Raw genomic sequence first — 24758 nt, 5'->3', positions numbered from 1 at the left:
AATAGTAATGTGAGGGTGATTTAAGTTAAGGAAATGGCAAATGAAGGTAATTTACTGTGATAATTTCATAATGACTTGCCCAATTTAAAACAAACAATAAAATCAAATACAAATCATTTTAAAGGGCAGGACAGTCAAATTTAGCAAGATAGTGGTTTCCATGTCTTATGTTTCCCTTCAAGCGCTAACAATTTATTGACCAACCCATCAGAAAGCCCTTGACCCTTTGAAACTCATAAAAGTTGAACAAGGGATCCCAGCCTTATCTTACCTCAGTGAGGAAATGTTGGGCTTCATAAGATTGCATGAGCAGCTTTCTTCTCTCCTGAGCCTCATCCTTCAGGCTGCCTAAGGAAACCTCCAGTGCTTTCACCTGTTCCATGATATCCCACGATGCAGCGTGCCCTCCCCTCACCATCTTCTGGCCAGTGCTGATCACTGCTTTAATTAAGGCATCATGGCTGCTAATCTCATTCTCTAAATTCTGTTTAATAAAACAAAACAGACAAAGCATATTTTTAAAACAAAAATATTTACCTTCCCTGTTTCACAGTTCTCATGGATACTAGTGACAAGCCAAAATTCTCCCATTTTTTAAAAAATAGGTAAGTTTGGTTAATAAAGCTATTTCAGAGATTTTGTTACACCATTGTTGTTTATCTAAACATTTTGAAGATTTCCAGTTACTGGCTATAACTAGCTTAATAATAATAATAATAATTTTAATTTATAAGTCGCCTATCTGGCCAATGGCCACTCTAGGCAACGTACAACTCAATTAAAAATACATCATAATAAATGCAGTACAACAATAAAACAGTAAAACAGTGACAGTTCAGAGTAGCAGGCAATTAGTCAAAAAGATTAACTCTCCCCGGGTTGTGCTTGACCACAATTAGTAAAACATTGTTAATTCTAAATAGTCTTCATTGATTATTCTTTTCAAATAGCCTAAAAGAGACTGAGTTGGTGTTAATATATTTTATACAAGTTTTTAAACTTATGTCTAATATTGTCTGTAAAATTTTCCCACATGAGGGCAAAACAAGGAAATGGACCATTGGTCTCACCTGAAGGGTGATTTTCATAGGAGGACTGCCATCAAGCGGGTTATAGCTCCACCTATCGTCCGAAGGCAAGAATGTTTTTGAAGTCAAGACTAGGGGCATCAGGCCCCTCCCACTCTCCAGTTCATTCGCAGCGAGTCCAAAGAGAGATATCTAAAAATGCAGGAGAAAAGACCAACGGGCCTACCAGCAAAGACATAACACAATAGCAATAATCATAATAATATGACTCTAACGTAGCGATATAACATTAATAGCAGTCTTGACTTCACTAGTAAATCAAAATATAATAGCGTAACAGGAATATATGAAACCCCCCCAAAAATATCTAGGTATCCTCCAACTGGGAGGGTCGTGATGGCAGTCCTCCTATGAAAATCACCCTTCAGGTGAGACCAATGGTCCATTTTCCATAGGAGGACTGCCATCATGCGGGATGTACCAAAGCAGCCCATAACAGGGAGGGACCACGCACATCCTAATCATTATTAAGAACCTGTTGCAACACTCGTCTGCCAAAAGAGGCATCGGCAGAGGCATAATGATCTATTTTGTAATGCCTTATAAACGAGTGTGGGGTAGACCAAACAGCAGCTCTGCAAATATCAGCAACAGGAGTGTTGGTAGCAAAAGCAGCCGTAGTGGCTGCTGACCTAGTGGAATGAGCTGTTATACTAGCTGGAACTGGAAGCTTAAGGGACTCATAGGCTAAGGTAATACATGCACGCAACCAGCGGGATAAGATGGAATTAGCTACTTTATGCCCCATAGAACGTGGATGAAAGGATACAAACAAAGACTCAGTTCATCGTATATCCTGGGTCCTAGACAGGTAGGTCTTGAGAGCCTTCCGAACATCCAATGAATGCCAAGCCTTCTCTAGAGGATGGGTAGGATTCGGACAAAATGAAGGAAGAACAATGTCCTGGTTGCAATGGAAAACTGAATTGACCTTGGGACGGAAGGAAGGATCAGTCTTTAGCACAACAGAGTCCTTGTGAAAGATGCAGAGATGGCGGGCAGAAGACAATGCGCCCAGTTCCGAAACTCATCTCGCAGAGGTGATCGCGATCAGGAACAGGACCTTGAATGACAACAGATGTAAAGGCACAGTCCTAAGGGGCTCGAACGGAGGGTGTTGTAAAGCCTGTAGGACCTTCAACAAACTCCATGAGGGAAAACGGTGGAATACAGCCGGTGAGCGTAACGCGGTTCCCATCAGAAAACGTTTGATGAATGGGTGCGAGGCAATAGGAGCACCAGCGGAGGACACTGAATGGACGACAGAGTGGACGCATGTCTACGTAAGGTGTTGGGTCTAAGTCCCATCAGGAGGCCCCTATGAAGGAATTGCAGCACCTGTTGTATTGTGGCCTGGGAAGGATCGAGGTGCTGGGACTGACACCACCTGGAGAATGCCACCCAAGTATGTTGATATATACGGGTGGTGGATGGTCGTCTCGAGGCCAAGATAATGTCAATAACAGCATCAGACAGGCCAGCAGACCTTAAATGTCCCCGTTCAAAAGCCACGCTGTTAGCTTGAGCCAATTGGGATCCTGATGCAATATTGGGCCCTGGGATAAGAGGTCTGGCCTGACTGGGAGCGTCCAAGGGTCCGTCACTGACATGGCAAGGAGATCCGAGAACCACGGTCGACGGGGCCAATATGGAGCTATCAGAACCAGTTTGGCCCTCTCGCGTCACGCCTTTCTCAAGGTTCTGGCTAACAGTGGAATGGGAGGGAAGGCGTACAGAAGTCCATCGGGCCACGGTATTGATAGTGCGTCCACCGCTTCCGCTGTCGTGTCCAGGTATCGAGCGAAGTACCTGGGTAGCTGGCAATTGCGACTGGAGGCAAATAGATCGAGTGAGAAGATGCCGAACCGACACTGGAGAAGATGGAAAATGGTCGGATGAAGTTTCCATTCTCCCGGAAAGACCTGTTGTCTGCTGAGCCAGTCTGCTGTCACATTCCAAATTCCTCTGAGATGTTCTGCTTTTAAGGATTGCAGATGTTGCTCTGCCCAGTCGAATATGAGGGAAGCTAGGTTCTGCAGAGGACGGGACCTGGTCCCCCCTTGTCTGTTTAAATTAGATTTGGCACACGTGTTGTCCGTTCGAATGAGAACATGGTCCAAGTGGAACAGAGACTGAAAATGGAGCAGAGCTAAGTGGACAGCCTTCAGTTCCAGCCAATTGATGCTCTGAGTCTGCTCTGCTGTGGTCCAAACCCCCTGAACGAACTGGGAGTTGCAGTGGGCTCCCCAGCCAAGGAGACTGGCATCTGTGGTGATAACAGTCCTGCGGGGTTCTCTGAACGGAGTGCCCTGGGTGAGATGTTGGACCCTTGTCCACCAGCGGAATGAACGACACAGTGCGGGGCTCAAGGGAATTGCTCGATGATTTGACCTGGCAATGTCCTGCTGAAACGGCAACAAAACCCACTGGAGTTGGCGAGTATGAGCTCAAGCCCATGGCACAATATGGATGGTGGACACCAACATTCCGAAAGCCCTGGCTAGAAGCATGACGTCTGCGGTTGCGTGGTGCAACAGAGACCGTGCGATGTCTGTGATAGCAGTTATGCGGTCTGGAGACAGGAACACCGTCGCCTGCAGGGTGTCCAACATCGCCCCTAGATGTTGTAGGCGTTGGGTTGGTTGGAGATGGCTTTTGTCGAAATTGACTAGCCAGCCGTAGGCCTGCAAGACATGGAGCGTGAGCGTTAGATGGCGATGAGCCAGCTCCCTGGAACTCACCCGTATTAAAAGATTGTCCAAGTAGGGGTAGATATGGACCCCTTGAAGCCGGAGGTAAGCCACTAGTATGAGTAGCAACTCTCGGGGCAGATGAGTAGTACTCTCGGGGCAGATGAGAGGCCGAACGGCATCGCTCGATATTGAAAATGCTGGGGGCCGAAAGCAAACTGAAGGAATTTTCTGTGGGCTATGCAAATAGGCACATGGAGATACGCTTCCTTTAGGTTGATAGAAGCCAGGAAGTCTCCTTCTTGAAGGCTTTCTGTAATGGAGTGGAGGGATTCCATTTTGAACCTGCGATACTTTACGAAACGGTTGATGAACTTGAGGTCCAACACCGCCCTCCATGACAGATCTCGTTTGAGCACAGCAAATAGAAGGGAGTACACACCTTCTGACCTCTCTGTTGTAGGGACTGGCTCTATCGCCGCTGTGTCCAAGAGGTGATGTATGGCTGTCTGCATGATGCAGTGCCTGGCTGGTGCCCTGGGACAAGGGGAGGGATGAAATCTGTCCGGAGGGATTGCCGAAAACTCTAGTGCATAGCCATAACAAAAAAGATCTCTGATCCAGGCAACCTGAGTCAGACGCAGCCAATGGTCTCCAAACAGAAGCAGTCTGCCCCCAACCGGTATCGTGTCAGTACTGTCTGTGCTGGCAAGACCCTCCCCTATATGAGGACGTTGAAGTACCTCTGCACCCCTGGTACTGACCTCTGCCTGGGAAATGTCTGTTCCAGACTCCCCTGGAGGGACGGAAATCATAGGTTCGGAAATCGCGGCCTCGTCCCCCAGAGCGTGTTCCTCGAAAGGGCTGGGTCGTGCGGTATGAGGTGAAACGTCTGAAAGGCCTGCGATCAACGTTCCTGACAGTGGCCAAGACAGGCTTTCGAGCATCCTTGGGGTCAACAAGCACTGCCTTTAGGGTTTCCTCGCTGAAGAGTAATGAGCCGGAATAAGGTGCCCTTGATAAATTAACTCTGGCTGTAGAGTCCGCTTGCCAGTGACGAAGCCAGAGGGTCCGTCGAGCGACTACCTGAGCTGCCATAGCTCATGCTCCCAGCTGATTTGCGTCCAAGGTGGCATCAGCCACAAACGCTGCTGTCTTGCGCAATTTCATCAGTGACCTCCTCAGAGAGACAGGATCAGGATTAGGATCATCTAAGAGGTCATCCAACCACATCATCGCTGCCCTGGAAAAGATGGAAGCTGATGCAGAGGCTCGCATGGAGAAAGTGGTGGCCTCATGATTCTTGCGTAAGGCAAAGTCCAGCCTCCGCTCAGTGGCGTCCTTTAAATGTGAATCTCCTTCCCTCGGCAAAAGAGATCTAGAGACTAGACTGGAGATCGGCTCGTCTATGCCAGGGACGGCCAGTCTGCTTGTAAAGTCCAGAGCCAAAGAGTAAAGTCTGTCCGCAAGGGCGTTAAAATGGCGTGTTTGTAATGGATGAGACCATTCGTCCTTGGACAGCTTAGCAATAGGATCTGGCACAGGAAGGTAGTGCTCTGCTGGTGTGGGGGATTTCAAGACCCTGGCCCCTTTAATAGCAGGAGTGGCAGCTGCAGGTTGTGTAGATTGGAGACCAAGGGTGTTCAATACTCTGCGAGCAAGGGGCTGATAATCTAAGGCATCAAACAGGCGATAAGATGTATCCTCTTCATGTTCCGACTGATCACTCCATTCGTCTCCTTTGGCTTGCATAGCAAATGGTGACTCCTCCCCACAAGAAAGGTCATCAACAAACCTGCCCCTGGCAATGTCAAAAGGATTTGGAGAGCATGATGGATCTGCCTCATTGCGTACATAGCGGTCCACACTGCGCTGAGGAATGGCGGGGACTTGTGACGGTGACTGTGTTTGAGTGAAGAACGACAGCATGTCTTGTAGTTGTGATATGAACTCATGAGACAGCTGGAGCCCCAGTGAGGTAGATGGTTGCGCTTGTAGAGGCAACGTTATGGACGGCTCAGCAGGCTGGGAAGATGAATAAGCTCTAGGTGGTAATATGGGAGGAGGGTGGCTGGCTGCTGGTTGGTCAGGAAACCCAGCAAAGTCCTCCTCGGAGGAGGATGCAGTTGGAGAGTGAAATAGATTCGTTAACTGTTCCTGGCCCGCCTCCTCGGAAACCGGAACAGAGACGTAGCGTGGCCGCTTGGTTGTGCTGTGGCTGGATAGATGTTTAGTTTTGGCAACCGCTTTGGTGTGCTTATGCTTGGCCACCTTAGATTGTTTCGGCTTGGTTGCCTGAGTTGTCGCTGGCTGTTCTGCCATCCTATATTTTTGAGGGGGTTCAGTACACGGCCACGGATGGGGCAGAATGTACAGACCCAAACAGGCTCAGTACACGGCCATGGATGGGGCAGAATGCACTGGCTCAGATGGCTAAGTACACGGCCACGGATTGGGCAGAATGTACAATTTCAACAGCCTTGGTACACGGCCACGGATGGGGCAGAATGTACAGATCAAACAGCCTTGGTACACGGCCACGGATGGGGCAGAATGTACAGTTCCAGACAGTATACGCAGAATGTACAGTTTCAAACAGCCTTGGTACACGGCCACAGATGGGGCAGAATGCACAGTTCCAAACAGGCTTTGCACACTGCCACGGATGGGGCAGAATGTACAGTTCCAACTAGGCTGGATACACGAAACAGCTTCAATAGTCAGCTTCAGGCAGCAGTTTGTGTTGAAGAACTTATAGCAGGATTATAGAGGTTCTGCTCTGCAGCATACACACAGAAACTGACAGAAAAGGCAGAAACTGACAAAAAAGGCCTTGAACAGAATCCTTTACTATAGAAAGGACCAAACAGAAAGGGCGGCAAAAAGGGGGAGGAACAAAATGGCGCCTGCGAAAAGAGCGGGAAAACTGGCCAATCAGAAAGGTTTGGGGCGATGAAGAAGCAATGGCGGTCACAGGGGAGCACCAGCGAGCTCAAAAAACGGCCTTAAAAAATGCTCTGGAGCTGCGGGGCTGAGAAGTGCGTTCACGGCTTAGAGAGCGAGCCGGATCTCTACAGCCGCGGGACAGACTCAGCAAGCAAGGGGAGGGGGGATAAGGAGCCACAGCCGCAGGCTCCGAAGGCAGTCACGGCGAGATTTAAAATGCTGCAGAACGAGCCGGGGGAGGTGGGGCAGCCCCAACCAGAAAGGGACACTGAAAGTAGAAAGAGCCGCAGCCGCAGGCTCTGGAGAAAAAACTAAGGGAGCTGCTGCGAAAATAGGCGGCGAGTTGAAAAAAGAGCGGCAGCGCAAGGCAGAGAGCTGCAGCCGCAAGCTCCTGGATTAAGTCTGCGTCCGCCGGCTGAGGAAGGGAGAACCGCAGCCGTGGTCTCCCAGAATCACCGTTCGGCTAGGCAGGGAGCTGCAGCCGCAAGCTCCTGGATTAAGTCTGCGTCCACCGACTGAGGAAGGGAGAACTGCAGCCACGGTCCCCCAGAATCGCCGTTCGGCTAGGCAGGGAACTGCAGCCGCAAGCTCCCATAATAAGGCTGCGTCCGCTGCCTTAGGAAGGGAGAACCGCAGCCGCGGTCTCCCAGTAAATAGCTAGGGACTGAGGGAAAAAAATAGACAAAAAGGGGATCCCCCTTAAGTACAAAGACAAACAAATTACAGTCAGTCCCACAGACTCTAAAGTAAAAGACAGAGGGAAGGAAATAACGTGGAATACACACACAAAACCTCCACACCCTGTCACACAAATACACAAAAAACTTATCTAGACGCTAAGCTATATATCCAACTTGCACGGACGAAGGCAAGAATGAACTGGAGAGTGGGAGGGGCCTGACGCCCCTAGTCTTGACTTCAAAAACATTCTTGCCTTCGGACGATAGGTGGAGCTATAACCCGCTTGATGGCAGTCCTCCTATGGAAAATGTGCATAATGTCAGCCCTTAAGTAGTGGCATATCAAAGTTCAAGAAAAGTCTCATCCATATGTGCTCTTTTCACTTTTATAAGATGGCAATATAATAAAGAGAAATTGGCATAACTCAGTATGCGATAAATGCAAAAATCAGAGAGCAGAAAGAAACACTTAAATCTTTTTTCATCATCATTTGCCTTTATTTTTTGTATTCTATTCTTAGATATATGTATAGAATGAATTTATTTTTCATATATATGTGGCTTGATTTTATATATGTCTTGAATTTATGCTGAATTATTTTCCAATAATAATAATAAATTCTTCTGGGCTTTCCCCCTGACCGTTCTCCATCAATTAATGAGAAAAGACATTTGAAACATTCAGACAAATAGGTATTGATATGTCTTAACCTCTTTTAAGTTGATTGTGGATTTTAATTGTCTTTTAAATGTTTGAATTACTTGTTTTTAACTGTTTTATTGGTAATTTTAATATTTTTGTAAACTCCTTAGAGGTTTTGTTACAATGAAGCAGCATATAAATTTTGTTAAATAAAAATAGAGTTATCAAAAGGAAGAGAAGCATTTGGTGAGATTCTCATGAATGGGGTGCTTACTTTTCTTTAGAAATAGCCAAAGGGTGTTCTTGCATTCTACAAATCATCTCACCAGTGGTCTGCACTCTAGAGCCTTCCTGGGAGCTTCAGTTACAGCCCAGGGGAAGACATTGTGAGGGAACTCCTCCTGTGGGACTTGTTTCAAATCAGGAAGTGTGGGAAGCCAGGAAGGCTTGTTAAATTCTCCAGAATGCTGGAGAAATGTTGATGGAAAGAAAAAAAAAACTACCCTCAGTCACCTTCTAGTTATAAGGTAAGGTCAAAACCCACATCTACCAACAATTTTAAGAAATTCTAAAGTGCTGCAAGAATGAAGCAGAAAAACGGAAACATCTTTTACAGGGAAGAAAACTTTTAAGAAACTGAAAAACAGATTTTGGCCCTACATTAGTGGATAATATCCTCTGGACCACTTCTGTTTTAGCTTTCAGATGCTTGTTGAAGACATTTCTGTTTCTGTGTGCTTTTCAGTCTGTGGCTTTTATCCAATGGTTGCAGAAGCAGAAGGCAACTTGTGTGGCCTCTTCCCCCTTCCCTGCAGTCCTCTGTACCCCCTCTCTAAAAACCCTCTCCTTTTGCATAGATTTTATGGCTTGTGGAAGCCTCTTTCTGAATTTAAATTAGATTCTGTATGATCAGAGAGGTTGTCTTAGTTTTTTTAATTAATTGTTTTGAATTTTCTAGATAACAAAGCAACACCACATTTGATGCAGATAATTCCCTATTCTTACATTTAAATGAGATGCTTTTATGTATTTCCTGGTGGTTACAAGATTGGCCCAGAAGGTGTGTATTTCATGACTGTCCTTCCATAACAATGAGTCTCTCGTATGAGAACAGAAGCGCTCATAACAAATGCACCTTTCTGAAGCATAGGAAAAAAAGGCAGATGCGCCTGCAGTGATACTTTACAAAAAGATATATGACAGAAACAGTGTCATAGAACCTCCATTCACTGTATTTCCACTACTTCCGGCCCTGCCTGCAAAACTGTAGAGCTACCTTACCTGGTGCTTCTCTTGTAAGCTCTGAACAGTTGCAAGGGATTGGCCATAGTCTCTGGAGGATGCCAGGGGAAGCTTCTCATGAATCCAGGCCAGCTCCTCATTGACATCCTGGAGGAACTGGTACTGCAGCCTGCTGGACTCCAAAAACCCACGTCTCTCTTGTAGTGGCTCCCTAAGACTTTTGTATCTGGAGAGTTAAAATGAAGCCTCGGCTTTGTTATGAAGAAAGATTACAGGCTAATGGAAGGAGCTGTCAATTTCAGTTCTCTCAGTTTTTCATTTTCCAGTCTTAAATTCAATTCCCCTCATTTCTGCAGCAATTTGCTTTAAGAAAAAGCTCTCAAGAAAATTCTTCAGTACTTTAATGCAAATTTCTCCTACTATTTTTGTATGCAGTTTGACTAACGTACACATTTTTGCAAACAATTTCTCCTAATATAATGCATTTTGCATGCTATTTTTAGGAATATGTTCATTTTTTTAAACATTGGTTGGAGAACTGCATCACAAAATTTGGATAAGTGCAAATTTTGAAGGATGGCTGTGTTTAGATTCTCATATTTTTTCAGAAAGTGCAAATTTTGTAGATTCAGCTTTAAGTGCAAACTGAACTGAATTTCTCTGCCATCCCTATGAGCCAATAAACACAAGTGCCAAGACTAGGAATACAGTACAAAGCTATTAAAGAGAAAGGACAGGTGACAATAGGAAAAAAAGTGATAATATATTTAGAACATCTATATTTCTGTTTCTATATTTCTGTTCTATATTTAGAACAGAGAGCACAAAAGGAAAAAAATGAAGGATCATTCAAGCACCTGTGGACCACATGGTCAACTCTCTCCTCTATCTCATCTGCCAGAAAATGTTTCTCTTGTTGAAATGCTTGCACTGCATTGATAAGGCCTTGCGTCTGGTCCCTATGGCCAGCAAGGCTTTCTTCCAAGTCTTCCTGCTCCTTTAGGAGATCATTTAGAACCAGTAAATTATTGCTTGCTTCTGGTGCTTTCATCTCACTTTCTAGATGTTCCAACCATTTCTCCACATCATCCACAATGCGTAGGAAACGTAAGGCCTGAATCCAAAGGAAAGAACCAGATGTAATCTGACATTTACACGATTATACATACGGTATATAAATGAATCACTGATCAGGCTCTCCTATTCACTGCAACAGCCATTTCCAAGTGCAAGCATAGACATCACACATTTACTAAGTTTTTCTTTTGTCTTCCAATTAACAAGTCAACCAGGTAAAGTTCTACAATGAGGACAGGGAAGCTGTGGCCTTCCATATGGCATTGGACTACATTTCCCATCAGTCCCTGTCAGCATGGCCAACAGTCAAGATGATGGGAGTTGGTGTCCAATGACATCTGGAGGTTTCCCTCCTCTGTTCTATTGTCACTCCTCCCCCAGTGTTTTGCTTCACCTTGTAAGCGTCCTGCATCTTTCTTCTCTTTTCGTGGCAGTTTTGCAGCAACTCATCCCAAAGCTCATCCATTTCCTGTAGCCTGGACCAGATGGCATCAGGGGCATAGTGTCCCTCCTGGAGCATTTTTTCTCCTTCCTGCAAATAAAGAACATCAAAATCCTCTCCTTTTGGCTCATCTTTCTGAACTATGCAACAACTTTCTGAACTACGTCCTTAAACATCAAGACCTTCACACAATTCTGGCTTCCATGTGACTCATAATCAAGTACTTCTGGTTGCAAACCATTTGTCTGGCTAACCAAGTCTTCTCTGGCACCTCTCTTCACAAAGCTCCTTCCCCATCATACAATATTCACGTACAGCTTTGATACTTTCTAGGTGGTTTCTGTTGGCCACAATCTCTGCCTGGAAAGTCTGGTGCTTTTGCAGTTTGGCTTGAAGGTTGCTTGGGTCTCTCCAGCTCTCATCAAGGGCAATGCTATTTCTTTCACTCATCCAGGCAGCCACCTTCGAGGAGAAAAAGAAAAGAATAAGGAAGTGAAACAAACAAAACAGGCAAACAAACAAGAAAGGCTGTAGTATCTTTGGCTCATTCTCCCTTAGGGTGCTTGCAATCTGGTAGCTATTTTCTGATGAGAGCCAATCACATACCAGTACATTTGGATTGTGCAATTAAAGTTTTGGAGCTTTTCCCAAAAAAACCCACTTTCCTAAAAGATCAGTTTTTCTGCAATAAGGAAAGTGATTGGAAAATGCAGTGAAAAATGTAATAGTTCCTTTGATGCAATGTCATCTAGTTTCCCCACAAACAAATCAGACTGAATGCTCAGAATAGAGGTTGTCTGGAAGCATCCTGCTGAGAAAATGTTTTTTAAAAATATTTTTAGAAAATGTATAAGTTGCCCTCCAGCATAAGCACTCAGGGTGACATATAGTTTAAATATCCACCAAAGTTCTTTCACACTTACTCTTCTCTCTGTCCTCCTCCGGGTGACATAGCTCATTAATGCATGGAGAGGATGATGGCAGGCTGCATTCTCTCTTCGTCTCTATATTCATTGAATGTCTGAAAGGAGCTCCCAGACATATAGTTGTCAGTGCAAAGGTCTCTGTCCTCTGAGCAGTAATAGGATTCTGCTCACATGGACGGCTCCAGTCATGCATTCAAGGAACATGGGGATAAGGGGTAAAGCCTGGTCCCATCTCCCACTGAATTTACATTAATCACCTGATTCTGAAGCAAGAGTGCTTGAGCCCTGGTTCTACTTACACTTCCAGGAATACCGAAAGTTGCCTTACACTGAGTCGGACCCATCTAGTTCAGTATTGTGTCCACTGAATGGCAGCGGCTCTCCAAGGTCTCTGATAGAAGTCTCTCCCAGCCCTACCTGCAGATGCCAGGGGCTGAACCTGGAACCGCTTGCATGCAAAGCAGATGCTCTACCTCTCAGCCGCAGGTTCTATAGGGGACTCAGTCTCTCAGCAATCTCATATGTTATCTATTCTCACAAGTATAGAAAGGATCCAAACTGGTTCATGCTTGCAGAGTACATGAGGCACCATCCTCATTCTAAAGCTTTCTGTGACTTGCTCCATTTTATTTCTCCTGGTATCCATATACATTACTTCACTTTAAGCAATGCTCATATCCTGGCTTAAGATACTCTCAGCAGATCAAATCAAATATACTCTACCTCAAAGGAATTGTGCAGAAATTTTTGCAGCAGCCATGACTGCTCCAACAGACGCCTGCGAGCTAAAGCAATTTCCAGAAGCCTCTCCTTTCTAAAAAGAAGACATATGGTGATAAGATGACACAGAGGGTGAACTTAACATTTTCACTATGTACTTCCAAAATGAACTCAAAATATATGCTTAATGTTTGGAACATATCTCACTAGAATCCAAGAATCACAGAACTCAGCATGGCTGGCAAGGCAGGATGAAGAGCATGAACAGTATATGATCCAGAAATTAGCACATATTCCCAGACAGATGTTATCCTAGCACTGTGCACTTTTGTAAATATTTTCTCAATTTCCCAAAGCACTAGTACAGCCTTTCCCAACCAGTGTGCCTCCAGATGTTGGACCACAACTCCCATCAGCCTCAGCCAGCATTGCCAATGGTCAGGAAAGATGGGAATTGTGGTCCAACAACATCTGGAGGCACACTGGTTGGGAAAGGCTGCACTAGTAGCTGGGTAGGCGTACTTTGATATGAAGAATGGGAAAGTGCATCTGAGGAATGGAACACTATAAGGTGAGTGGTAAGTAATCGATACCAGAGGAAGCGGCCTTATACTGAGTCAGACCATTGGTCCATCCAGCTCGGTTTTGCCTACACTGACTGGCAGTGGCTCCCAAGGGTTTCAGGCAGGAGCCTCTCCCAGTCCCACTTGGGACCTTTTGCATGCAGGGTACATGTTGTACCGAGTTATAGCCCTTCTGCACCATTAAAGGGTGGGCTCCTGTTTGTGGTGTACAGTAGGGGTAGGGAACCTTTTTCAGGCTGAGGGCCCCATTTCCACCAGGGCAACATTCCTGGGGCCACATGCAAGTTGTGGGTGGCACCAGAGGTAAAATGGGTGGAGCAACAGATATAACTCTTAGTTTGTACGCCAAAGCCAGAGGTTTGTACACCCACTCTCCCAATCATCCATCCTGGCAGACTAGAGGCATTAGCACAATTCAAGGACACATTCCAGCTGGGCTAAAAGAGGCTGGTGAGAAGTGTGGCCTTGGGAAAGCCCCAGGGCCAGATAGAGAACCCTGGTGGGCTCACATTTGGCCCCCGAGCCTGAGGGTCCCCACCCTTGGTGTAAGGGATCTCACAGATGCAACAGGAGAAAAGGGTTAGGTGCTACCTCCTGAGAACTGCCTGGCACTTGTTCATTATGTTCTCAGAGTCATAATGCTGACTTTCCCTCAGCTGCTGGGCAAATGAGGCCATCATGTCAATCTTCTCCAGCTGGGTTTCCAGGGCCTTTTCAAATTGCATCTGTTTTTGCTGCAGGCTCTCCACACTGGATACTGAATCCTGAAGAGGTTGATAAAAATTAGCAACACAGGTCGGAATGTTTATCCATCGAGCCCAGGTGTGGGAAACCTTTGGCCCTCCAGATGCTGCTGAACTGCAGATTCCATCATCCCAGGCCATTGGCCAGGCTGGGTGGGGCTGATGGGAGTTGTAGTTCAGCAACATCTGGAGGGCCAAAGGTTTCCCACACCTGATCTAGCCAGTGCCATCTACTCCTGATTCTGGTAGTAGCTCTCCAGTGTCTCAGACAGAGGTCTATCCCATCACCCGATAGTCAGTGCTTTAACTGGAGATACGAGGGACAGAACTTAGAACCTTCTGCACATGAAGCATGTGTTCTGCCACTGAGCTATGGTCCATCATCAATAGTGGGGGCTGCTTTTTCTTGGTTACGTCACCTACCACATTCAGGATTTAAACGTCTATTTATCAAAGCTTTCCAGAGAGTCATAAAAATCTTGCTTTTTGAATGTGAGACGACAGAGCACAAGGTCCCAAAAGCTCAGGTTCTCTTTATGTGGTCTGTAATCCAGCATTTTTTCAGATGCTGCCTTATTTATTTTTATTGATTGATTTATTAGATTTATATCCTGCCCTTCCCCCCAGTAGGAGCCCAGGGAGCTTCCTCCCAGCAGGAGCTTTATGCATGTGCACTAGAAAGAAAAGTTAAACTGGAGGAGGATGCTACAGAGGAGGAAACAAGAGATAGGAAAAGACCAAAGAGACCCAATGGAAACAGAAGGCAATCTGCAAGGAATCCAACGGGCTTAGAGAATGGTGGGCCATTTGCCAAAGAAAGTTAAACATAAGGGGATTTTTCCTAAGGGGGATTATCCCCTGTACCAACATCATCTTCTTTTAGTTGAAAACAGAAAATAGGTAGTCCCATTATCCTTACCCCCAAGTCCTTGTTCGCTAGGAAGGCCTCTTTGCTGCTGAGCCAGCTTTCATTCTGCTCCACATAACCAAAGAATTTCTGGGAGGGTGGGAGGGTGGGAGGGAGAGAGTATTGGTGAGCTCAGTTCCTTCCCAGTAAAATCAAGATAGTGCAAAATTCAGCTTACTTGCAAGAAAGTATGCTTACGGACTGGAGCCACAGGTACCAGTGGAAGATCCAACGTTACTTATAAGCATCTCAGTCGTTGCCAGTATTAAAAAGTAGCACAGTAGATAATTCCAGGATTCAGAGTCATTACTATTTCCTCCAGTAGTGGCTAGATTCCCCCCCTGCCATTACACTGGGAAGCAGTCTTATATCAGACCCTTGAATCCAGTGATGTCTACTCTGACAGGCAGTTGCTCCCCAGGTCTTGGGCAGAGACCTGTCACATCTCTTACTACCTTATCCTTTAATTGGAAATGCCAGGGATTGAATCTGATTGTAGGAACCCATTTCCTACATGCCAAGTGGGAGATCTGCCAGCAAGCTATGGGCTCTTTCCAACTTAGAAACCAATTAAAAACGAAAGAGTGCCTTTAAACAGGTGCATGGTACCATGGTCTCTCCACTAAAATCATCCACTATTTTTGACACCCTCATGAATACAGGAAATGCCTTCCATGTGAAAGGTCATAAACATGACTATTAGAAAAGTTTTAGCTCCTCTCATTTATTAATCAAGTCATATCACATGGCAAAAGCTCTTCAGATTATCCATTAAGACACACAACAGAGCCAAAAATCAAAACAAGAATATATCAAAGTTAACTGAGGTTGGAGTTTGGGTTCAAAATTAGTTTTTTGCACTTAGCACAATACGCAAAACAAAACACAATTTTGTACTTCTCTGAATTTTGCAATACCTTTCTCCAACCAAACAGTAGTGTAGTAGCAAATTTGGAAGTGCAGGGTCCCTTCATGATAGTCACAGCTAAACCCCCTCATGGCCACACCCCTTCTAGCATTATACCTAATATTACAGAAAAGTCTGGCCAGGTTTGAAAACTGCTTTCTGCTTCTCTACCCTTGTTAATGTCTTCTCTCACAACAGATGTCCCTAGCAGCCAATCAGCATGAAAGAGGAGTGGGTCAACTACTGAGAAGAGTGGCTTCTCAGTGGCTGACTCACTTCCTTTCACTCTGATTGGCTCCAATCAGCAGCAAAAGACAAGGAAGCATGCTAGAAGACTCTTCTCAGTGGGTAATCTAATGTCCTTTCATGCTGATTGGCTCATAGGATGCTGGAGACATAGGGACCTTGCTCCCAAAAAAGTTAAGGGTCTAACAGACCCTGGATGACTGCACCCTTCCAACCAAACCATGTGTGTATGTGCGTATTTGGGAAAACACATGCATTTGTGAAAATAGCATACAGAAATGAAGTATCTTAGGTGAAAAGGCTTTCTAAAATGCTTATATTAGGCAAACCACGCAAAATGTATATATTAGGAGAAATTTACATTAAAATATATATGAATTTTCATGTGGACTTTAAAAAAAATCAATTTAAAACAAACCACAAACTGATTAAGAATTGGGAAGAACTAAACCTAAGTTTAGACAAAATGAGAAACTGAGTGACACCAAAATGGACAGATTCATCCAATCCTACTGTACTGAACAAAGACAAAAACAGCAATGTGATGTAGCTGTCTTTTAATAGGATTTCTTCCTTCTTCCACTTTTGAGTCCATAATTCTTCCAAGCATAGTTCTAAGGGTGCCACCACCTCTGTTTCTTAACCAGAAACCACTGCTAACAGATGTTTCCCAAGAGCACTTGCTCTGATCTTGGTTGGCTGCCTCAGACCATCTCTTCACCTACCTGTAAGTCCTTGGCTTGAAACAGTTTTTGATTTTGTTCTTGCCAGGTCTGAATCATTTCAGTCAAGGCCTGCTGCAGTCTAATGAGGGAATGGTGGATCACAGGAGTTGCATAATGATCAGAGTTGGCAAGTTTCTGACCGTAGTTGCTGAGTGCACTGAACCTTTCCCCTCGTGCTTCAATCTCTTCCTAAAAAGATGTTGGGTAGATTAATGTCAGATGTTCATGCAGAACCAGCTATCCAGGAAGACAGAGGTTTAGGGGACAAAAATAGAACTTATATAGTACTTTCCAATACTAACATTTATATGGAAAGTCATTATTTCTTGGGTTGTGTCACTGGAAAGGCACAGGAAACTCTGAGAGCTCATCAATACAGAAAACAAATTATCCACTTTCTGACTCTAGCAAAGCATTGGTCCCTCTCCAAGTCAAGTCTGACATTTTTTTGGGGGGGGGGGAATGTTAGCAGCAAAGAGCAGAAATGTTAATACTAATTACTTTTCAAAAACAACATAGAGGGTGGCAACTATACAGCAAGTCACATCCCTACTTCTGTTCCCAAATAGTTTCCAGACAGGGAAGAGCTACAGTTCAGTGATAAGAGTATCTGCTTTACATGCAGGAGGTCCTAGGTTTAAATTTCTGGCATCACCAGGCAAGGATGGGAGAGATCCTTGCCTGGAGAACCACTGCCAATCAATGTAGGCAATACTGGGCTAGATGAGCCAATAGTCTGGCTCAGTATAAGGTAGTTTCCAATGTCCTTCCTGTTATGTGTAGTGTCTGATCACCATCAGGAGCAGCCGATGTGGTCAGTGGCCTTGTGGAGCAGGGGTAAGGCAGGGCAGTAGTGAGGTCAGTGCTGGGTAAGTGCACCAGCTCTCATGCTTCTGCCGGTGTGACTGTATAGCCCTGGCTTAAAGACTGCCCTGCTCTGTACCATCACAATCAGCGGCAGGAGGCTGGCAGTGGCACAGCATTGCCCGACCTGCTTCTGATCACTGTACCCTTGATGCTCACAGCTAAGTAAGCTAAAGGGTTTGGGTTTTTTTTAATCCTACACAAATCTTCCACCAAATAAATCTATGAGGGAAGCTTTGTTCCAGATACATCTTCCTGATTTCAGTCTTCTGGATCATCACCACTGAGGTGATGCTGCACAAGGAAACTCACAGTCTGATCCCCTTTTTCTTTTTTAAGAAAACAGTTTCCTCCTCTGTGCAAGCACAGTTACATGCACACTTAACTTCTGCTTACAATTTCAGGAGCTAAAAGAAGGAAGACAAACTCTAAATAAAAAAAAATCACCCCCACAATGTAAAAGTAACCTATAGCAAAAAGTAAAAAGAAAAAAGCCCTATAAGTAGCCGTCACATTTGGAGGTGGAGTTTTTTTTGTGGGGAGAAGACCAAGGTTGGGGAGGGAAGGATTAAACCTTCCGTCCCCACATGCTGCAGTCCATATCCAGGATGGCTTCCTGTGCACATATGTCGCTGCAGGCTGTGTAGTAAATGTAATATGTAGTTTGACCCCAAACGAGGTGCATGCAGAAATAGATCCCATGAATTGGATGGGTATATGCAATTAATATAATTCATACTTGCCTTTCTTTCCTGATGCTCCTCAATCATGCTTTCTGCTTCAGCTACACTTTTAGGAAGACTTCCAGCCACCATTCGACCTCTGATTTCTTGAATCCAGTCTAGGAGCTCCTTCATTTCAGCATTAAACTTCTGTAACTGGCATGAGGCTGCCAGCTTCTCACCCCTGTGACACAAAGAACACTGTAGCACCAATTCTGGCTAGACCTATCTACTGCCTCTCCTTTTAGATTTCCTTGCATGGAAACAATTCCTACATGAGTGTTTGCTGCAATAAAGCTAGGTTTAGTGAAAACAGAATGCCCCAAGAGTATATTATGTTGCCTATGTGTGGGGCCTTGCCTATGAAATTATACATTCTCCTCTAGTGGCATTCGCACACAGCAGCAGGGAAGTATGGAAGCACACCCATATACCTAGAGACAACTCAATGTACGTTCCATCCTTATTGCGCCCTAGCATCTTTTGTGGTGTAGGCATATTTTGATCCTCATGGCAACTGACCTAGTGGTACTCAACATGTTCCTGAATCTGGAACATGGCTGCTATTGTCTTATCTTCTAATGGAGGCATGTTATGAGCTGCAGCCCCTGATGAAATATGAGACACCCCAATGAGTTGGCATTCTGCGGGCTTTCAAAGGCGCACCTATTTATACAAGCATGCCTTTTTTATCTTGGCCCGAGTCTCCAGTTTAAATTGCTGTGCTATTTTAATGGGATAGTTTTATAGCATATTTTAATTATGGATGTTTATATTTTCATAGGATTGCTCTATTGTGTATTTTAATTATGGATGTTTATATGTTAATGTTTGTTCAGTTGGTTTTTATATTTGTAAACTGCTTAGAAGTGTATTTTGTAGCTCACTTGGTGTAATGGAAAACTGAACTCTTCTAAGAATAACTGCAATTGGTTAAAAAACGAGGAACTCAAAGTCTTCCCAAAGGGATCATGCCTGTTCACAACTGGTGCCAGCATATTCTAATATACAATGTAGCCAGCTGTACCCATATCCAAAAATATTAGGGTTGCCATATTGCCCGGTTAGCCAGGTTTTACCCAGATTCTATGCATGCCACCTGGCGCCCGGCTAGCCTCTTAGGTGGCCCGGATTCTCAGCTTTAATTTTAAAAAAAATTAAGTTTCTAAGTGGTCCGGTTCTCGAGATATACATAAAAACGTCAGCCGCCCCCCGACTGTTAAATCTTTCTTTAAACAGTACTGTATACAGTACTATAGCACTTCGTAGCTTTAACCCCGCCCGTTCAGCATTGCAGCCAATCAGGGATTGTGTTTCAGTTTCATTCACCTGAGGCAGTGTCTAGAAAACAAAATGGTGGTTTCCCCCCCTGTTTATCTGAAATCTCATAAATTGGGTAAGTATATACATTTCAGTTTCTTTTCCTCTTGTGTGCAGGAGTCAGATCCTGGGCAGTGTTTTCAAAACCTTCCCAATACTTGCTTTTGTGGGGGTAAAAGCATGCTAATCCCATATGCCCAGAGTAAATCCCATTGAATTCAATTGGACTTACTTTTGAGTAGACATGGTTATGAATGTGCTGAAAATCAATGGGACTTTGGAGTGAATGTAAAAAAGAATTGTGTTTGTGCCCTCCAGTCCTATTTTAAAGCAAGTAGGCAGGGCTTACTTAGGTATTACAGTTTTTATTCTGTAGGAAAGTAATACTGATTTTTTAAAAAACTAATACTGATTTTTCTGCAATGACCAGCTGGTTTGACAATAAACTATTATATGGGCTGTATGTATTTATACATCTGCAGTGTGTGCTTGTGCGTGTATGGAGTCTTTCCAACACCCCTGTGAGGTAGGGTTGGAAACCAAGGCAGCTCACAACAAGAAATAAAGCCATTTAAAATCCAATAACCATAAAAACAAGTATAAACAGTTGCAAAACAGCGTAAAGTGGCATGATTCGGAATTTTGGGTTGTGTGAATGAAGTTGCTTATCACTTGAGGTTGCATTTCTGTCCCTGTTTGAGTAAGCCCCACTGAATACACTGGGACTTGCTTCTGAATAAATAAACCTAGGATTGCACTATAAATATCTGTAACAGTTTGTGTAAATAATAAATATATTTGATAGTCACGCTTATATAAATATTTCTTCATTTATCATACTTTTGGTTTTTGGTTAGGAATCCTGACTGGTTGTGAGATGCTTAGTTTTCTGCCTTACTCATAGGAATTTTGTTGTGGTTGGTATGGTATTACATTTAGGAAAGTGTTACTGCCTTCTGTGTTTTTTTTTCTATTTGCATTTCACTTATCTTTAACCTTACTCCGTTACAGCTATAGAAGCAACACCAACCCATTAGTGATAAGAACAAGAATTTATAATTATTATTTCAATTAAAACAAGAGGCTTATCAATACTTTGAAGAGGACCAGATATTTATTTTCTTTCTGAGCCCAGGACTGGGTCTTTCATGATGCCCGGTGGGGGGGGGGAGCAGGAGAGTAGTTGATAAGACAGATATCCTGGCATTGGTAATCTAATTAGCAAGGTATGTGTGGAGTTGTTGCACACTTCCAGGCCCAGTTTCATTTTGAGTATGGAGGTGGAACCTGTGTAGATGTGGTTGATCAAAGGGAAAAGAAATTTTGGGTTAAGCAAAGCTCTGCTTTTATAAAACCTAAGAAACATACAAATACTTTGAATGTCTGAGTGCCTGCACCAGTGGAATACTGGAGGAACTTCTAAAACTTGCTGCAACAGTATTTAGAACTGAGCATGTGGTGTGAAAGACTCCTTTTCCTAACATTTTGGCTTCTTGTTTTTCTCCACCCACCACATCTTTGAAATATTTCGTATGTGGTTAACTGTACTGCTGCCCTGACTTACTTTGTTTGTTGCTATTTTGTGTTTTTATTATGTTTTTATATTGATTGTGTATTTTTATTGTTTTTATTATATTTGTAAGCTGTGCTGAGCTCTGTTTTTAACAGCAAAAGGGCAGGATATAAATTCTCTTAATCAATCAATAAATACTCCATAGTGTTGGAAACTAGAGTCTAGGCATTTAAGGCTGAAAATGTTGCTTTTAAAAAAAAGATTTCTCACATCTTTCCCCAGTTTTTGGTGGTAATTCCTAGGCACAAAAACAAAACAACTGGACAATCCAAATTTTAATATGCAAATAATATGCATAATATGCAAATAATATGCAAATAATTTGCATAATATGCAACTATTTTACATAATATGCAAATTAACCTGCCCGGATTTGTGGAACTGGAATATGGCAACCCTAAATAATATACAACAACAATGTGGTTGTGGATTCCAAGGCACCAGTAATAGGCATAACACAGGCGGAAGGAACCTTTCAACCTGAGAACCAGAGGAAGCATCAACAAGTTCAAGGCCACATTCCAGCCAGGCTAAAACCAGTAAGGAGTCTGGCCCGGGGAGAGAGGGTGTGGCAGGGAGAGTCCCAAGGGCTAGGCAGAGAGGCCTGAATGGCCATATATGGCCCCTGAGCCTCAGGTTCCTCATCTTTGCAATGACAAAGGGTACAAATTCAAGATGGCAGTATATTACCTTTGCTTGGCCTGACCCTGAAGTCGTAGCCAATTGTTTTTCATTTCCTTTTGCTTCATAGTCAATTTGTCACTTATGGAGGATGGATTGCTTTTGCAAAGTGGGAATGATTCTAGCTCCAGAGCCTAAAAGAGCAAAAATACTGTGTAGTAATTGCATGATGGTCCCATCTAAAAAAATTCTTTTAATATAAAACATTTATACCCCACTTTTCTGTTCACAACAATCACCAAACGTAGCTGACAAAACAGAACAGAATGCACATGACACAAACAAAGGCAACAAAAATAATCTTAGTAATCAAATTATCCACAGCTGCAGAGAATGATCACAAAGTAAACCTGCAGGAACATAACATGACAACCTTAGCCCCCAAAAGCTCTCTGGAACAGAATTTTGTGTTTTACAGCATGGCAGAAAACTAGGAAAGTAAGTGCAGACAAGCATCCCAGGAAATTTTCAAAGCTCTTTTATTAAGCTTGGAAATAGGTGCTGTGGTTTAGAAACATTTCACGCCACCTGCACAGTAATAGCAGCTAATGTAGCCATAAAACAAACCATGGCAACAGAATAACTTTTACAAAATAACTATCTGCATCACTCCTTGCATGTATAAAAATATAAAGTAGAATACTGACTCTCTGGATACAAATGAGCAATATCTTCAAGCTTTGAAAATTTCACCTTTAGCATGCACATGCCTACATAAAAGTAAGTCCCATTATGTTCACTGAGGCTTCCTCCTTAGTAGCTGGTTTTAAGATTGAGCACCACAAATACATTTCCTCACATAGTAAATTAGGATGTTTCCAGATCTCACATAGCCCATACATAAGAACATGGTGATAAAAATAAAAGCTGATCTTATATGATTGAGTTGTTGCTTAAGATGGCTATGAGTGAACTTAAATAACAGGACAGTTCAGCAGGAACACCAGACCAAGATAAATATAATGCAGGCAGATAATTAGCCACAGTTTACAAGGTGCACCAATATTCCAAATGTACAAGGATAGACAAATATGTACAAGAGAGTTCAACTTCTAAACATGGATGGTTAGAAACCGATGATGGAATTACTAAACTCTGCTGTTTGAAAGTTCGTTCGTGAAATGACAAAACATATCTTTAGATTACAATGTCTAGCTGAATTATGAAGACTTACGTGGCTTGGGACTCTAGTGCCTAACGGAACACCTCAGAAGTGCTTACCTGAGCTCCAAGTCATTCATAGATGCCCTTCTCTGAGTGATCCCTTCTGTTGAAGTAGGGCAGGTGACAATGAGAGAGATGGTCTTTTCGGTGGTGGCCTCGTGTTTGTGGAATGCTCTCTCCAAAGAGACTTGCCAAGCAAAGATCTTTATTTCTTACCAGTTTTTTAAAAGCATTTTAATATCTTTGATCAGCTTAATGCTTTTAGCATTATTTATTTTTGTTCTTTGCTAATCCCATAGTGATTAAATTTGTACAGGTGGGGTCTTCTGGCATCTTCAGTTTGGTTTAACGTTAAATTTGTTAGACACTTTTCTTCACAAAGGTGAACTCAAAGCAACTTACAATCAATAAAAATAGTTGAAACTAGTATAAAAGCTTAAACAAAACAAAGCATAAACACAACAGTCAAGAGCTCTCCAGAAGCTCTCCAAAATCAGGAGCCAAAAGCCTGGGAGAAAAGAAATGTTTTTGCCTTGTGCCCAAAGATAGATAATGCTGGTGCCAGGTGTGCCTCCCTGGGGAGAACATTCCATAAGTGGGGGCTACCATTGAAAAGGCCCACTCTTGTGTTGCCACCCTCTGCACCTCCCTCAGAGGGGGTACATGAAGAAGGGCTTCAGATGCCAAATGCAGGGTCTGAGTTGGTTCATATGGGGAGAGCTGGTCATAGGATTGGGGTCCTGAGCCATACAAGGCTTGATGGGTCAAAACTAGCATTTTGAACTAAGCCTGGAAACTAATTAGTAGCCAGTGTAGTTGTGCCAGAATTGGTGTTATGTGTTCAGACTATCTTGCCCCAGAGAGCAAGCTGGCTACTGAATTCTGCACCAGCTGCAGTTTCTAAACTGTCTCCAAATGCATTGCAGTTATCTAGCTTAGAGGTTTCCCAGGTGTAGGCCACAGAAGTCAGGCTATCCTGTCCAGACAGGGTCATAGCTGGGCCACCAGCTAGCACTTCTTGCTACTGAGGTCACTTGAGCCCTGAGTGACAGTAATGGATCCAGGAATTCATCCAAGCTACGCACCTGCTCCTTCAGAGGGAGTGTAACCCCATCAAGAACAGCCACAGCCTATCCATCCAGTCTAGGGAACCACCCACTAACAGCGCCTCAGTCTTGTTTGGATTGAGCTTCAGTTTATTAACTCTCATCCAGTCCATTACCAAGGCAAGACATCTGTCTAGCACATTCATGGCAGCACCTGACAACATACTCCAAATCTCTGGATGTCCCCACTCAGTAGTTTCATGCAGATGTTAAATAGCATGGGGGAAAATATAAAATTGAACCCTGCAGAACCCCACACTGAAGGGTCCACAGGGCCAAATACACAACCCTCCCCAAGCACAACCCTCTGAGAGTGGCCATCCAAGTAGGACCAGAACCAGTGCCATCCACCCTCAACTCAGACAGCCCCTTCAGAAGAATACTGTGGTCAATTGTATTGAAAGCTGCTGAGAGATCAAGGAGGATTAACAGGGATACACTCCCCCTATCTCTCTTTCCCAACATAGGTTATCATACAAGGAGACCAAGGCAGTTTCTGTGCCAAAATGAGATCTAAATCCAATTGAAATGGACTTAAAAATTGGTTTCATCCAAGAGAGCCTGGATCTGGCCTGAGACCATGCGCTCAAGAACCTTGCCCAAGAAGTGAACATTAGCGACCTGCTGATAATTATTTATATTTTCCAGAGGGTTTCTTAAGGAGTAGTCTTACAACTGCCTCTTTTAGGCAGATGGGGACCACTCCCTCTCTCAAGGAGGCATTAATCAGCTTCCTCTCTCAGCTGTCTCTTCCTTGCTAGT

The 24758-nt window shown here is 43.8% G+C and overlaps 1 protein-coding gene across 1 annotated transcript in view; it reads right to left on the bottom strand.

Moving 5' to 3' along the window:
- The window catches only part of SPTBN5 (spectrin beta, non-erythrocytic 5), a 194296-nt gene that overhangs the window by 49309 nt on the left and 120229 nt on the right, over positions 1-24758 (bottom strand). The window contains exons 43-53 of the mRNA XM_061611348.1: positions 21736-21860; positions 18170-18336; positions 16567-16751; positions 14701-14778; positions 13630-13802; positions 12458-12548; positions 11124-11270; positions 10761-10898; positions 10147-10403; positions 9329-9515; positions 272-484 (exon numbers count right to left, since the gene is read on the bottom strand). Of these exons, the coding sequence (XP_061467332.1) occupies positions 272-484; positions 9329-9515; positions 10147-10403; positions 10761-10898; positions 11124-11270; positions 12458-12548; positions 13630-13802; positions 14701-14778; positions 16567-16751; positions 18170-18336; positions 21736-21860 (1761 nt within the window). The remainder of the gene's footprint in view (positions 1-271; positions 485-9328; positions 9516-10146; positions 10404-10760; positions 10899-11123; positions 11271-12457; positions 12549-13629; positions 13803-14700; positions 14779-16566; positions 16752-18169; positions 18337-21735; positions 21861-24758) is intronic.

Source organism: Rhineura floridana, chromosome 2, assembly GCF_030035675.1.
Source record: "Rhineura floridana isolate rRhiFlo1 chromosome 2, rRhiFlo1.hap2, whole genome shotgun sequence".
In the NCBI taxonomy this organism is placed as follows: domain Eukaryota; kingdom Metazoa; phylum Chordata; class Lepidosauria; order Squamata; family Rhineuridae; genus Rhineura; species Rhineura floridana.
Note: the sequence above shows the minus strand (reverse complement) of the source record. Positions and strands in the feature narration are given on the sequence as shown.